This window comes from Haliotis rufescens, unplaced genomic scaffold, assembly GCF_023055435.1.
Source record: "Haliotis rufescens isolate VD_foot unplaced genomic scaffold, xgHalRufe1.0.p SCAF_3, whole genome shotgun sequence".
NCBI classification, from domain to species: Eukaryota; Metazoa; Mollusca; class Gastropoda; order Lepetellida; family Haliotidae; genus Haliotis; species Haliotis rufescens.
Genome location: NW_025964001.1, coordinates 6077433 through 6092529, shown reverse-complemented (window position 1 = coordinate 6092529; position 15097 = coordinate 6077433). Strand labels below are relative to the sequence as shown.

At 39.0% G+C, this 15097-nt stretch overlaps 2 protein-coding genes across 2 annotated transcripts in view; both read left to right on the top strand.

Moving 5' to 3' along the window:
- Nucleotides 1-8349: 8349 nt before the first annotated feature.
- On the top strand, nt 8350-10821 carry LOC124131769 (glutamate receptor ionotropic, kainate 4-like). The gene is made up of 4 exons (XM_046495230.2): nt 8350-8646; nt 8945-9162; nt 9812-10077; nt 10347-10821. The coding sequence occupies exons 1-4, from the start codon at nt 8355-8357 to the stop codon at nt 10573-10575; spliced, it is 1005 nt and encodes a 334-aa protein (XP_046351186.2). The 5' UTR covers nt 8350-8354; the 3' UTR covers nt 10576-10821.
- A 1940-nt stretch (nt 10822-12761) lies between these two features.
- LOC125384323 (glutamate receptor ionotropic, kainate 3-like) overlaps nt 12762-15097 on the top strand; it is a 39220-nt gene continuing 36884 nt past the window's right edge. The window contains exon 1 of the mRNA XM_048403301.1: nt 12762-12852. Within this exon, the coding sequence (XP_048259258.1) occupies nt 12762-12852 (91 nt within the window). The remainder of the gene's footprint in view (nt 12853-15097) is intronic.

The following is a 15097-nucleotide window of genomic DNA, read 5'->3' as shown; positions in this document are numbered from 1 at the left end:
AAATGTCGCCGATTATGCCCCGTTTTCCCCCAATGTGAAATGTTGGTTTAGCGGAATTATTGAACGCCAAGTATCCGTAATAATGTTGTTTAATGATGGGGTCTGTCGTTGATATTTGGCTTCTGGATTTTATTCACACGAAAAGCCATTTATTTGGCATTTGTTTTCTTATTACTCAATGAAATTAATCATAAATAGATCTATTAATTTTGGAAACATATAGGATTAATTTCAATCTTGTTTCTGAACTATATGTGTGCTTGTAAGAATGTCTGGGCTAAATAGGATAATAATAAATAATATGTTCATAAGTTTTAATTAATTTGGTACAGTGGTATACACATCCATGAGTATTCTAAATGATGCACTATAGCCACTGGGGAATCCGTGTACAGAGCAACATAAAGAAGTATACCATTATTATTGAAAAATAGTTATGATTATAATCATCAGGTTAGATGAAATACCTGTGTACGAAATTATCTACAAATAAACTACACAATAAAAGAAGTTATGTTACATTATTGTTCAAGCATAGGAAAAACAACAAGTATGGTCATGATGGTAATATATAACATAAAAAAACTGGAGACATGTGTACTTTCCACTATTTATTTGTGAACTGTTTCACTAGGGGTGATGATTAACCGGTACCAATGAAAACTGTCTTGACAATGAGTACCATAGTTTTGGGGGCTCAAAGACAGTATCAAAGCATGTACTGACATTATTGAGAGCATGACATACAAGTAGATCTGACAGAAGTAATAAATCACAAATATGTATTATGATGTCATCATTTATTCAGCCAGTGGTAAAATGATGTATTTGAATCTGATTCTGCTTTGAATCCAGGAGAATTTATACTGAACTTGTTGACCAATTTTGCATTGTAATTTACATACTAACAAGTTCCAAAACTGATTATGGTAAATTTTGTTTTTGCTTTTATTCCGGACATCATATTCATCAGCTTTGATTGTTTTTAGATTGTTCAATTTGTAAACCTCTTTGGAGTTAATGTAGATTGGTCAGTAGATACATCTTAAATTACAATTATTTTTAATTTGCTTGAACGTTATGGTTACTTGCTACTCGCATGTGTGTTCCGTAGAATGCATTATTTGAAGTTTGATCATATTTAATATGTATCATCATAACTTGGTGACAACCCAACCTCCCCTACCCCAAATATCATGTTTATGACAATAGACAGATGGTAACATTATTGCATTTTACCAACTGCTTTGCCTTTTGCCAAATATGTCTTTGATAAACTACAGCCCTTGAAACTGTGTGTGTCACACACACATTCCTCTGGTTGTCTTGACAAAATCAGTGGCCATTTTCAGGACAAACTGTTTGGGTGTCTGGATCTCAAACAAGGCAATGGTATCTAGTTGAATTTCATGGCATAGTGATTTTCCATATCAACAAGAAAACCTGCCAATGGTGTGATTTATAATAAAGTTTCTACAATCTACAGTGTCTTCAGTTGATTAATTGCCACACCGTGGCAACTGTTACATTATTTTTTTTTCATCCTGTGAAAAAGAGAAGACACATGGATGTGTATGCCACGGTACCAAATTAATTCAAACTAGATTGAAATTAATCAATTACTTTTCCAAAATTATTAGATCTATTTATGATTAATTTCATTGCGTAATAAGAATTCAAATGCCAAATAAATGACTTTTCATGTGAATTATTGCAGAAGCCAAATGTTAGAACCAATGACAGACCCTATCATTAAATACCAATATTACGAATCAAAAGTGTGTTGTTTTTTTAGTGTGACGTAAAGCATACGAGTAAACTCACTCGCTCATTCTAGTTATTATACTGGGCGTTCAATAGCTCACCCACCACTCTACAATGGGGGGAAACGGGGCATAATCGGCGACATTTGCGTAATCAGATTTTTGCTAAAGTAGTTATGCTAACAGTATTTAATTGACGCGGTCGTTTACTTCCATGTAGTATGCATACGATTTCTTGACAACAGTGAGCTGACACGAAATATTAACGCACATATCACTGTTGAAAATGGCGTGTGTGTCATTGTTCACATTTCACTCATGTGACGACCACTTTCGATTCCCGAAACAGTTTAAATAATGTTTTCCTTCACTAAAAGTAACAATGGACGTTATTTTCGTGACGTATACATTGCAAGAGCATTCATGAAAATGCTAAGAAAAAAATTTAACCAGTCGTTCAAGCGTTTTTGTATAGTAAATACATGTCCCGTCCGCCATGTTTGTTCGCCTTGAGGAGGCGGCCATTGTGCAGTCAGTGTAGCGCCAGCGCAGCATACCAAGGGAACCAGGCTGGGTTTGAAAGATCGTCATACGACTCTTACTCAGTTGTTTGCTCAAGATTACATTATTCAAGGCATCACTGTAGCTTTCAAAACGTTTTATGGTAAGTTGCTGGAGTGTCTGTGGAACACGTGGTTGACGTCGAAGGGGCCGATCCATCTCATCCCACATGTGCTCGATTGCTGAGAGATCAGGGGAGCGAGCCGGGCACGTTTCACGTTTTCACGTTGCTTTGTTGAAGTGAATCCTGAACAAGTCGAGCAATATGAGGCCGGGCGTTGTCATGCTGAAAGGTAATGCCTGGGCCATGACGACGCAAAAACAGTAGAACAACAGGGCCGATGATATCGTCGCGGTAGCGCTGTCCATCGAGATTTCCCTCTACCACTATCAAACGGGGCCTCTGTCTTGCTGTAATCCCCCCATACCATGACGCCTCCGCCCACGAACCGATCTTCTTCCATGACACAATGATTGACGTAACGTTCACCTCGACGTCGGTACACTCGAATCCGTCCGTCGTTGTGGCTGAGGTGAAAACGAGACTCGTCAGTGAATAGAACTTGTCGACGTCCCCACTGCATGACCCTCCAGCGTAGACGCTGTCAGCACCACTGTAGACGTGCTTGACGGTGGTTTCCTGTCAAAATGGGACGTCTGGCGACTCTTCTGGCGACACTCCCTGCACATCTGTGGCGACGACGTACGGTTTGTGAAGATATTCGTCGAAGGCCAGGGATGCCTCTTGCAGTCACTGTTGCTGGCTGGTGTGTTGTTCGAATCCAGTTGTCATTTCGGTTATCGGTTACGCGTGGCCTGCCACTCCGAGGATGGTCTCTGACTGCATTCGTCTGTTGCCAACGTTGCCACAAACACTAAATGGTGTTTCTGTGGACGTTAAATTGTCTTGCAACATCAGGTTGACTCGATCCTGCTTCAAGCATACCAATGGCTCGCAGACGCTCATTTTCGGACAGGCGTGGCATTTCGTAATGTTGAATAATTGCGTAATTTTGTTGTTTTTCTGAGTAGTTGCCTTTACATAACTGAAATGCTTTTCAAAGCGGCGTTCTCACACATTTCACTCACTCATACAAACTCTCGAGTGAGCATGACAAAGCAATACATCTTATTTGTTATATTGTTCTCTTTATATATAGGTATATTTGGCTACAACGCAGATGATGAAGTCGAATTGCACACTTCACAAGACTTTTTAAAAGAGAATATCACCTTCATCAACATTTCACTTGGCTTCCCCTTTCAACTGGCTCAAGGCGGTGAGTATCGGATATAATATAATCACTGGTGACAACGGTGGGGCAGGTTACCTAAAGTTTTCGTGAACACTTGGTATCGTCACTAATTGATAGCAGTTCATAAACACATGCTTTTGATATGATCGGAATCGTAAAATGGACCCTGCTTTCATCAGATACTTCTCATGATTATGAAAATGGCTTTGTCGCTATTATAATGTCACTATTCGTGTTTTATAAATGTTTTATTTTTATTAATATTTTTTTTCCATACCCCCCCCCCCCCCCCCCCCCTCCATATGGGGGGTGGGGGGTGGGGGTGCGTGCACGGTCGTCCTGACACGCCGCGATATAAATGTAACACTGTTAAAAGCGGCGTTAAACCCACCTCACTCACTCCAACCATATGATCTCGGGAAAAAATCAAAAGGTTTGAATAGTTACCTACTTCGAAATGAAATTATGTATTGCATATCATATCCTGCATCCTTTACTATCGTTATAAATATGGAGATAATTTACAAATAGATAGACACGGCAAGGCGCCTAACAGTAAGAATAACCAACTGCGATTCTCAGTCTATCATTTTGGAGAAAAACTCCGCACATTGTGTAAAAGACATGACACTTTGCATGCAGAGTTTGTTTTCAAGATTATGCTCAGATATGGGGACAAACAAAACACAATATGATCGCCATTACCAATGGACACCACCGGGGAACAGAATCACGTTAGAATGTGTGGAAATAGAATCTTTATAGGCATTAAGATATTGGATACACTTAAGGCAAGGCACTCCTTTATTGCATGTACACGCCGTTTCAAGGCGACTCTTTTCCTCTTTATCAGGATAGTAGAAAAAATCTACACCTCAATGCCTGTATAAACATTTTCCAGACTCTAACTGGAAATGTGTGAACGGTAAACATACTTGTGTACGTATATTTTAGTTATTAATCATGTAAAAGAGTTTTCTGAGCTATTATTGATTATCATGGCATAATAATAAGTATTACCGTACGTATTCTAATTGATGGTTATTAACTACTTTACAGTTACAAGGCGCTTGATACAAGACCAACATGTGCTTCTGGTCCCTGAAAACATGTGCAATACAATGGTTTCCAATTTCAATCAACAACGACTGGAAAAGTCTATAATATGTTTCCGGTCAAGCTCCCCAGATCTGCCGTCGAAACCAAACTACTACCTCCCTATACAGCAGTTTAGATCTGGCATCTGTCACTTGTTGCAACATCTTCGATGGTCACAGATTCACATATTTGCAGAGGATAATGATGGTACGTATCAGTCAATGTCATTGTTATCTTGCTTCTTCGATAATGATTTACTGCAGGATGGCAATATGTTTCTTTCAGTCTTTTAGCCATACCTCTTTTCTAATGATGGCATAACCTGTTACATCGCGTTTCAGGATTGGTAACATTTCTACAACAATTCAATGGAATGGAAATGTTTCAAACAATTTCGCTATTTGCTAATTCTAAGATTGATTTCTTTTAAGATTGATTGCTATTAATCATATAATAATGATTTTATTTACTCAATAAGCTTCATTGGCTTTGACCACGGCACTGAAAGCAAATGGGATAACCAGTTCCTCAACCCTGTTCAACTCGTCCAGTAGCCCAGATCTACAGACCATGTTATGGAGAGTTTTAGGTAGTGTGTATCCTTGGCACATTATGGTACTAGGTAGGCAAGAGGCAGTGCATCATCTTCTCAAAGAGGTACAGTAGACCACAAACACAAATACCAGTAACGTAAAACCGGCGTGTCACTATTTGTAGGAAAATATCTGTAGTTGTTTGACTGCTTATTGTGTTATTGAGTTGCCATGCAGCGTTGTCCGTCGAAAACCGCTTTATGTTTTTGAACTCCCACGGTATTATGATGCAAAGCTGAAACGGTCTATGCATGATCAAAGTACTAGCGTCTCTATAATGTCGTCATCCTCAAATTACATGCCAGAGAGCACTTTATCTTGTGCTCTGTTGCAAATACTTTTTGGCCTTGATACCGATCACGACGGGTGCTTCAGGCTCACTCGTTTCACAAACCTGGTTTCATTGTTGTGAAGTTGAATGATATATCAGTTGCTAATCGCTTATGTATTGTGATATAGGAATTGAATATGACTATCCGTAAAGCGCTGACGCTTATGACTAAAAATGACCACACTGACCATTACTCTGACATGCAGGCATTATTCTGGAAACTTTTTTTTAATGTGAAGCAGATGTGAATTTGCCAACGTCATCACTCTTTGGTCTTGAAACAGAGTCCTTAAATATAGTGATGCATTTGCCTATGGGGAATGTAGTTTTGGTTACCGCATGGATAAGGTAATGGATGGAGCATCTGCCGGGAAAACGGAAGGTCTTATTCGATCTCCAGTCATACCAAATGAAGCTAACAGATAGTACTTGTTGTTACTTGTTGAGTGAAGTGACCATGTTATACTGTGGCGTGGCATCTTAAACATATGAATATCCATTAATTGTCATCTCTCCAGTAATATTGTGGCTACACTCAATAACCTGCAATTGGTCATTCCAGGCTAATGCGTTCGATGTACGTCACGGGCGTCGAACCGACCTGCGATCCGCTTCCTCGTGGCTGGTGGTGATGTCAGAAAAAAATCTGGGGGTGTTCCAGAACGATAGCTGGCTCGACAACGTCGCCGTGGTGACATTGCCTGTTGTCAACATCCGTCATGTCATAAACGCAAACGTAAAAAGAAAAAATTCAATTCTAATTTTGACACCATTTGTTGATTTCCCCCCTTGGAAGAAATGCCTCATACATAGGGACCCTCACATAAGTCAAATGTAGTAATATTCAGTCAAGAAGGAAAACAAGGATTTAACTCACGTGTCGTACTATTTGAACGACCATTACTGCATATGGCATGGGAATTAGTCCATGGTCCGACATATGCTACATAACTGTTGATTGGATTGAGTTGAAATTTGGTATTGATTTTTCTCATCACAAGGATAATTTAGGATTGCAAAGAGCATGAAAATAGGAAGCTCAATATGGCGAGGCAATTTTTAAAATGTTCTCATGAAAGGTTAAACAAACGAGATGGAACGTTCTGGTCGATACGGCGAACATGGATAAACAACTTTTCCAGGCATTTTAATGTCAACGTATGATGTCACACACTCTCGCCCTGCAAAGCACTCTTTTGCGAGAGATGTTTCATGTAGCAAACAATTGCAAGTCTCATGTTTCATTCTTAGTTCGAGTATTCACAAATAATTCTATTATACATATGATGTGCAATGTATGAATGTCTTTTCAGAATCCAATTGAAGACCAAACAGGCGATATTTTTACTCTCATGTACAGAAAACATGGCCGGGAGTTCGAACACATTGGACGATTTCATGTCAATGGAACTGTTGATGTAAACAACAACATTTTCCCTAATACTCACCATGGTTTGAACGGGAGGCCTTTTCTTACCTCAACACTTCGGGTAAATGAGTTTATCAGTCTTTGTGTGTGAGATTTATATAAGCATAAACGGAATACTGGGAACATTGATGTTAACTGAAATTGTTTCAAAAAGACATTTCTAGTTCATGAATGTTCCATTGAGATACGCCATCATTTGGTTTTGTATTGACGCCGTCCTGTCCCCAGGTCATACGTTTTTGAAAAGATTCACGCCTTCGGGGTTGGTTGACTCGCAATCAGCAAAGTCGCCAAGCTTAACCATCCAATGCATGAAGTCGCTTCGTACGAGAAGCATAGATTGCCGTGGACCACTTCTTACCAAGAATTCCTACGAGATTATTGTACAGAAAGGGTTGCGTAACAACAGATTGTCAAGGAAGCGTAGCCATATAAATGACATGATTCAACACGAACCTAAATTACTGTACACTAAATACGGAAGATGTCACATTGTGACAGTATGGACAAAGATAAAATTGTCAAGCCTATTCTCATATGACAGAAAAATACGTACAGTCATTGCTGGTTTGATTAAATATTTTCTTTGTTTCAGTGGGCCCCATACACATACATCCGAAATGAGTCAGGAAGGATTGTGTTTGAGGGAATATGTATCGACATCCTGAAAGAACTCTCCATTGTTATGAACTTCACGTATGCCTAATCTGTACTTTTAAAGAGTTAGATGTTATAAGTGTTGCCACTCAGTATTGGTCTAAAATGGCATAATGGAAGGATTACATTGATCACATGAGTTATTGATAACTTCTCTACTTTCATTATTCCGGTGGGACAAGGGCATCAAATATTGCCCATTCGTTAGGTCCTCATTTAACGTCATGCAAACATCAATATATCAACATCACATCAAGAGATCAATGAATATGTGTCTATTTGCAACGTAATGTAACATATTTTGTTATATCTATCTATCATCCACATCTGTACAAATATATCACGTTAACATAACACACAATTTTAGTTTTAAGATGATTTTTCCTCCTGATTTGGAATGGGGAGAAAAAAAGAGTGATGGCACGTGGACGGGTCTTGTAGGACAAATTGAAAGAAAGGTATGTTTTTTTGGTCAATATATATATATATATATTCATTACTCGCTCGTCATATTTGATAACAGCTTAACAGTTTACTTATTTTTGAGAATTTGGATGTTGTGATTAGATCACTCAGTGATTCTTTCATCGATCACTCACACGAAAATACGTGCAAACTGTTGTATCTCCACTTTATAAATTGCGTTATGTTCTTCAGGAGATTGATATGACCGTAGCACCTCTTGGCCAAACTTTTGAGAGAAGGAAAATAATGGACTTCAGTTACCCAATAGGTTATGACATCGGCGCTGGTGTGTACCGTCTACCAGACCTAGAAGCTTCAAGATGGCAGCTCTACCTCCAGCCATTATCGTTATATGTCCATCTTTGCCTTGTCACCTCATTCCTGTTGCTGATCCTACTTCTGTATACAACGCGTCACTGTCCGATGGCCACTAGAGGAGGAGAGGACGTATCGGACACGTGGCTCCTAGTGTTTGGTTTGATGATACGACAAAGTAAGCAAGTGTCCATTTAATGTTCCTTTCATTAGTTTTAACTTTAATGATGAAGGCTTCACGACAAACATTATATTCTTTGAAAAGAGAAGGGAAAATGTTTAATTCAGACCCACATTACTCGTTTTCGAGCAGTCTGGTTAACAATTGTTTTCGTGGTAAAACACGGGGCCTTATTACATTTTGAAAGCTTTTGGGGGACAGTTTATTTTTCTTCAGTAACCCATGCCTGCTATAAACACGCATCCCTTGCAATGTTTTTTGTCATTATTAATGAAAATGTAATCTTTTCTTTCAGGTCTTTCTGTAAATCAGATGAGGGCCTCTAGTAACATCCTTTTCAGTTTTATCTGTGTGTTTGGGGCGATAACAAGTGCCATCTACTGCAGCAATATGATAGCTTTTTTCACGGTTTCAAAGCAAATGGTACCGTTCTCAACCTCAGAGGAAATGGTACAACAAAACACTTACAAGTGGGGAACACTCGGTGGATCTCTGTGGAGCGATTCATTTAGCGTACGTGTTGTACCATTACACTTTCGTGTCATGGATTTTCACGAAACCGTTCGTATATTTTTATTTCATGTTGAATTTGACCATTATTATTTGCTTGTAAACACCTCCTTATTATAGCTCAACACTTGATATTATTGGTGAAAGTAGGCCCACGGCAACTTATACTTACTGTCAGAGCCAACAACAATGATTTGTTGTTTGTGGTTAATCTCGCACCGAGCAATATTGCATTAAAAGACAATTCAGTGATTGACATCATAAGTATCGACCCTCGCAGTTGGGAAACGATTGGATCAACCAGGTCACCGAGCCTGATCACCCGATCCATGCAGACGCCACATAGACAAGCACAGGCTACCGGGGACCTATAATTTTACCTGAAATTCCCACAGGTGCTGACCACCTGATCAATTTGGTCGCCTCATAGACAAGCACAGTTGCTGTGGGCCTATCTCAATTGTCTCAAAAACGTGGCCTTTGGCCTTGCTGTCAACCACTAGTTTCCATGACTCAGGCATGATTCTTTACAAGCCATCGTGGAATATTGTTGACTGTGGCGTAAAACATCTCTCATCCGTCTTATGATGCTGTGTTTTGGTTCAAGAAAACTCTGAACAGTTCTTCTAATATGAATGCTATTATTATCCAGGTTTCCAAAGACCCGGTTCATCAAAGCTTTTGGCAAAGTGTCATAAACTTCAATAAAAGTGACTCGGATGTACTCCATGCCTCCGAGCTGGTGCACAAGAGGAAGGTGTTGGCGGGAAAATATGTCTTTGTAGTTGAATCTGACATACTTAAGACATGGCTGCAAGATGACAGTTCATTGAAGCTGATTCCAGATGTAGGTTTCCCTATGCAGTACGCCCTTGGTCTACCATTGCATTCACCATTTACAAAGACCGTTTCGGATTGGTAAGAGCTTTATATATTGGTTTCTCTGAATGCTACAATGACTACCGATATACAAAAATCCAATACATGTTCATGCAGATAAACTATTGAATGCTTAGGGCTACGACATACGAAGTTTAGACGACTTTCAGTGATAGCAACCTCGCAAAATACTCTTTAAATTCCTCTGAATATGTAATTTGTTGAAAAATGAAACAATTCGTTAAAGAGGCTTAATACATACGCAGCTATCCCCCAATTACAACTCCATGAACATACATTTCTTTCAGGTTAATAACCTTCTCCGAAAGAGGCCTGTATGATGTCTGGAGAAGAAAATGGATGTCAAAAGATGATTCTTGCTCAAAGCAGCGCGAGATGAAAGGCAAAACTGTCACAGTCATCGACTTACAAGGTTCATTTATTGTCCTTGGAATTGGAAGTTTTATGGCCGTTTTGTCATTGATGAGCGAGATTTGGTGGGCACGTGTCAGGGATAGCAAGAGACAACGACCATGACTGAGACGTGCATGTTTGTGACACTTGTTAATGACCATCTCTTGAAGAAACAGGTGGTATGAGCCGAGACTCTACTGCTTGCTGTTCATATTTAGAATTGAAACGTTTGGACATCTACAGCTTCTGTGAGATTAAAAAGGAATTGGTTTGCAAGAAAATAATCATACCAAAAGATGACATATAACAGGTGTTATCTGTATCATACTGGAATGTGTAACAAAATATAATAAATCTACCCATGTACAATACCCTTGTTATACATGTATAAGCGCTTTTGTGAATACATTGGGGCGCTTTTGTGAATACATTGGCGCCTGAATTGTCATAGAGTGACCCCCCAGCTTTTCATATACTGGTATCAGCGTCTTTCCCGTGATAAGCATGTGATCATCTAATGCTTTCATTCGTCGTTTTTGCCATAATAGTACTGGCTAATCTACCAATGGCAATATAAGACTCAAAGGGCACATGCCTGTGTGAAAACCTAGGCCTTGACCTAGAATTGTTTTCCGGAAGATCGCCAAAATGGCTGCGTTTCCATTGTTTATAATGGTTGATTATTACCAAAAGCGTCGGGAAACATCACCCTCACACTTAAATACATTTTCCACCCCGCAGTGCAAAATTCCCTGGTTATAATGTCATAATTGCTTCATTTTGAAACTTGGCAATGGAGTTAATGTTTTGGAGATATCACCACTTCTATATCAACAATCTAATTGCATTGATCTCAGTTGTGTCCACAGCTAATCCCCTGAGCACATGTCACATGTTACGAATGATTTGCTACTCATCTACAACAAGCATTCTACAAGAGTTAATATTGAGACCAAGAGTATTGCCCTTAGCAAATTACATTGTGATGTGTGTCAGAGGGTTATGCATGTCGAGTTAATATTGAGACCAAGAGTATTGTCCTTTGCATAATACATTGTGATGTGTCTCAGAGGTTTATGCATGTCGCTGGAAGAGTGAAATAATCTTGAACGCGGCGTTAACTATGGGAACCAATGGGAGGTGAAAATGTGGCTGACAAGGATGCTCCCTTTGTGTAAATATATTACACCATCCCCAAAAGATTACCAGAAGATTTCATCAAAGTGTCTATTGTAGCATATGCGCATAATGGCATTTTGTGTTCTAAATCAGTATATGTGCACAGGTGAAACTGATTATATGTTTCAACACGCAACCATTCAAAACTTTTCCACTGTTAAAAACTAAGGTAGAAGCATATTATCACAAAGTACATGTCACCTCTGTCCTTTCTATGCCATATGCGTCATTGAAGAGGGTTTCACGTCAGTATCAACTCGGTTACATTAATAGATAGATAGGAAAACTAGAATACCTAGCTACAAGATCATACACTCACTAATCACTGACCGAGTAGTTTAATTACACCACGACAGGTCAACCATCAGGAAGACACTGACTTACTGTTGAAGGACAAAAGGATCCCGTGGTCTTTACAATTTGGTGAAATCGACAACACAGTTTAAAATTCGGAAGATGATTAATCAGGAAGAATCTCGGATTCTAACACGAATTACGGACATTGGGCAGCCCGTGCCTCCAAAAACATACAATGCCAACACAATCCCATTGTAGATTTGTGTCTGATTGAATGACACGGCTATTTCTGTTAACCTTTGGTCTTTCAAGAACTTTCCAGAAGTGGATGGGTGAGACACCAAAAACAAGTTTCACATATCGAACCCGGTCTTCGGCTGTGAGGACCCAACACTTTAACCACTCGGCCACCCCCCACCCCTCATTCAGCTGAGAAACGCCAGCTCTGTTCAGATATAATCATAATACATGTTTGTGCCAATGAAACATTCACCATCTAGTCTTTCGCTTAAAGGCGTTAGTCTTAGGTAAACCGGCTCGATAAGAAATGTATGACAAATATCTTAAATAAATGTTGGAAGCACATTCTGTGTTTTCTAGTCGCTAATTAGTTCCACGGGTTGTGTTGATTATTGAGTAAGAAGTAAATAAGATGCACAAAAATTGACATGTCGTATGAGTAATTCTACCAGAAATCGTTATATTTGATTTAATTATTCTGGTCGCACATTGAAAATTCAATTTGAGATATTTTACACATGATAATCGATGGATTCTGTCGCATTCCAACTTCATTTCTGGACGGAGATACATTTTATCTGTCTTGCTTAAAGATGAGAGAAGAGTTTGTGCGTGATATCTTGACAGTGGTGGCAGTATTCACATTGTCGTTCTCACATGGTGAACATTCTTTAAATACAAGAGGTAAGACTTGTACTTCTTTTTGTCATGGTTGTGTCTAATAGTATAGACGCAAGTATATCTACAGTAGGATTAAATTATTCCTGAATTCCTGAGCATCTCTCATACTTTGCCGTTAGGTTAAAACTACTGAGTACTTTTGCTGGTACGGCTATTTATTGATGTCAAACAGAATAAAAATGTGTACTATGAAATTGAACGAGTGAGGACGGTTTCAATCCGTTATTCGAAAAGGAAATTATGTCCGGGACACGCCGACTTGACGGTACCTTGAGGGAGAAATCTTTGAGGGGATCCATGTCTTCAAAAAGTATTTTCTGAGCGAAATCCATAAGAGTTGCTATGTTGCTCAAACACTATGGTATTCGAACTCGGTTCTGCAACGCTTGAGGGAAGGCAATTCTGAACAGCGGATTGCAGGCGTTAGACCACCTGGACATATTAACCCTCCTACATGTAGTTACAGAGACGTGGTGCTAACTACGTGTGTGTAGTGTATATGTATTACTCCTTAAATTGAAAGGTGGTGAGGTTCAACGTCGCATCCAAGATTATTGCACATATATAGCGACGTGCATGCACGTGTGTGTGGCTGCTTGTACTAGTCCGGACTGATGCCGATTTATAGTGCTAGCACACACTGAGATACCATGCCGCCGTTAAACATGAATACCCCACTCAGACACAGTATACTGACTCCGAGCCGACCAGCCCTTGTTTTAGCCCTTTAATGCCGAGCGCCAGACAGGGTATCAACAAGTACCATCTTTTAACGTCTTTTGGCATGACGCTCAATTGAAAGTAAACAATTCAGGCAGAATAGTAGTTGATGTTAACCCCAAGAATCTTCTATACCCTGTTTCTGTTATCTTACCGAGACAATCAATTGTTGCTCATTTCATCATCCACTGATTTGTGTTCTGCTTCAATCGTCAACACGACCACATCGGCGGGATATAATTGTTCACTTAACTGGAGAGCAAAATAAACTGCACCTCTCAGTTGATTTTATCATATGTTATTTTTTCCAACTGAAAATATCCAAAGTAAGCGATAATCCAAAACACTAACTGTACTAGCGCTTAGTCACCACTCAAAGAATACTTCTACATACTTTTATTAAAAAAACAATGATTTATAACTTTTAAAATTATATAAACATATCTCGGATGATACACATAATGTCAACAAGTCAAACATGGTGGGGGTCATGTGGGTGCAAGTGCATTTCACACCCAAGTCTTCATTAAACCAATTTATTTTTACACAAAATATCCCAGTACAGATTACGTTTTACAAAACTGTAGCAGAAATGAGTGATGGTTAAATAAAACCTAATCAAAACAACGGTTCTTTCAATTTTCAAATACATATAATATAAATTATGTGAGGTAACATGAAGTTCCACAGACGTTTCAAAATATTCAGTTCTGTCATGACATGTCTGCTTGGTGTGGGATGAGAGTTTGAAGTGGTCAAGGCCGTGTACCACTTTGATGAAACCAACGAGTCCGTGAATGGTGCTAATAAACCAAGAAACACAATAATGTTTTGTCTCGTTACTGAAGATTTTCTCGTTAATTGAAGTTTATCTTTAAAAAATAGAAATTTCGATTTTTTTCTCGCTGCTTTGCTTTTATTCGCGGTACTTCACATATTTTCTCGTAAATTCGATTACTCTCTCGTTTTTTCAAGTTTATTTCAAAATCTTGATTTTTGTTTTTCCGACTATTTTTTCGAAATTACGCGATTTTTTCTTACTTCGATTTATTTTCGCGTTATTTCAATTATTTTCTCGAAATTTCGCTTTTTGGAAATAAATTTGAAATCACGAGAGAGAAACTCGAAGAAACGAGAAACTAATCGCAATACACTTGACAATTCGAGAAAATAAACAAATAATTGAAATAACGAGACATTTCGTTTTACAAATAAATATATATGCTAGCAAAGTGGCAGCATTTAATTTAGGATTTCGTATAAATGACGTTAGTTGTCAGAAGTAAATGCTTTTTCAGAGCTGGAATGCAATAGCCATGGATCTGGGTCCGGAGGAGGTCCCAGTAACTCACACAACGGACCAGACTATCAGGAATCCTCGCATGGTGATGATACCGCCCAGCTTCCATGTTGTCATGTTGATGAAAATGACGTTGACTGCAGTTCTCATACATCTTCAACCGGGAAGCTAACTTTTCAGCAGTGTCAGCCCATCTCTGACTTTGCTGTAACGGTGGTCAATAGAATA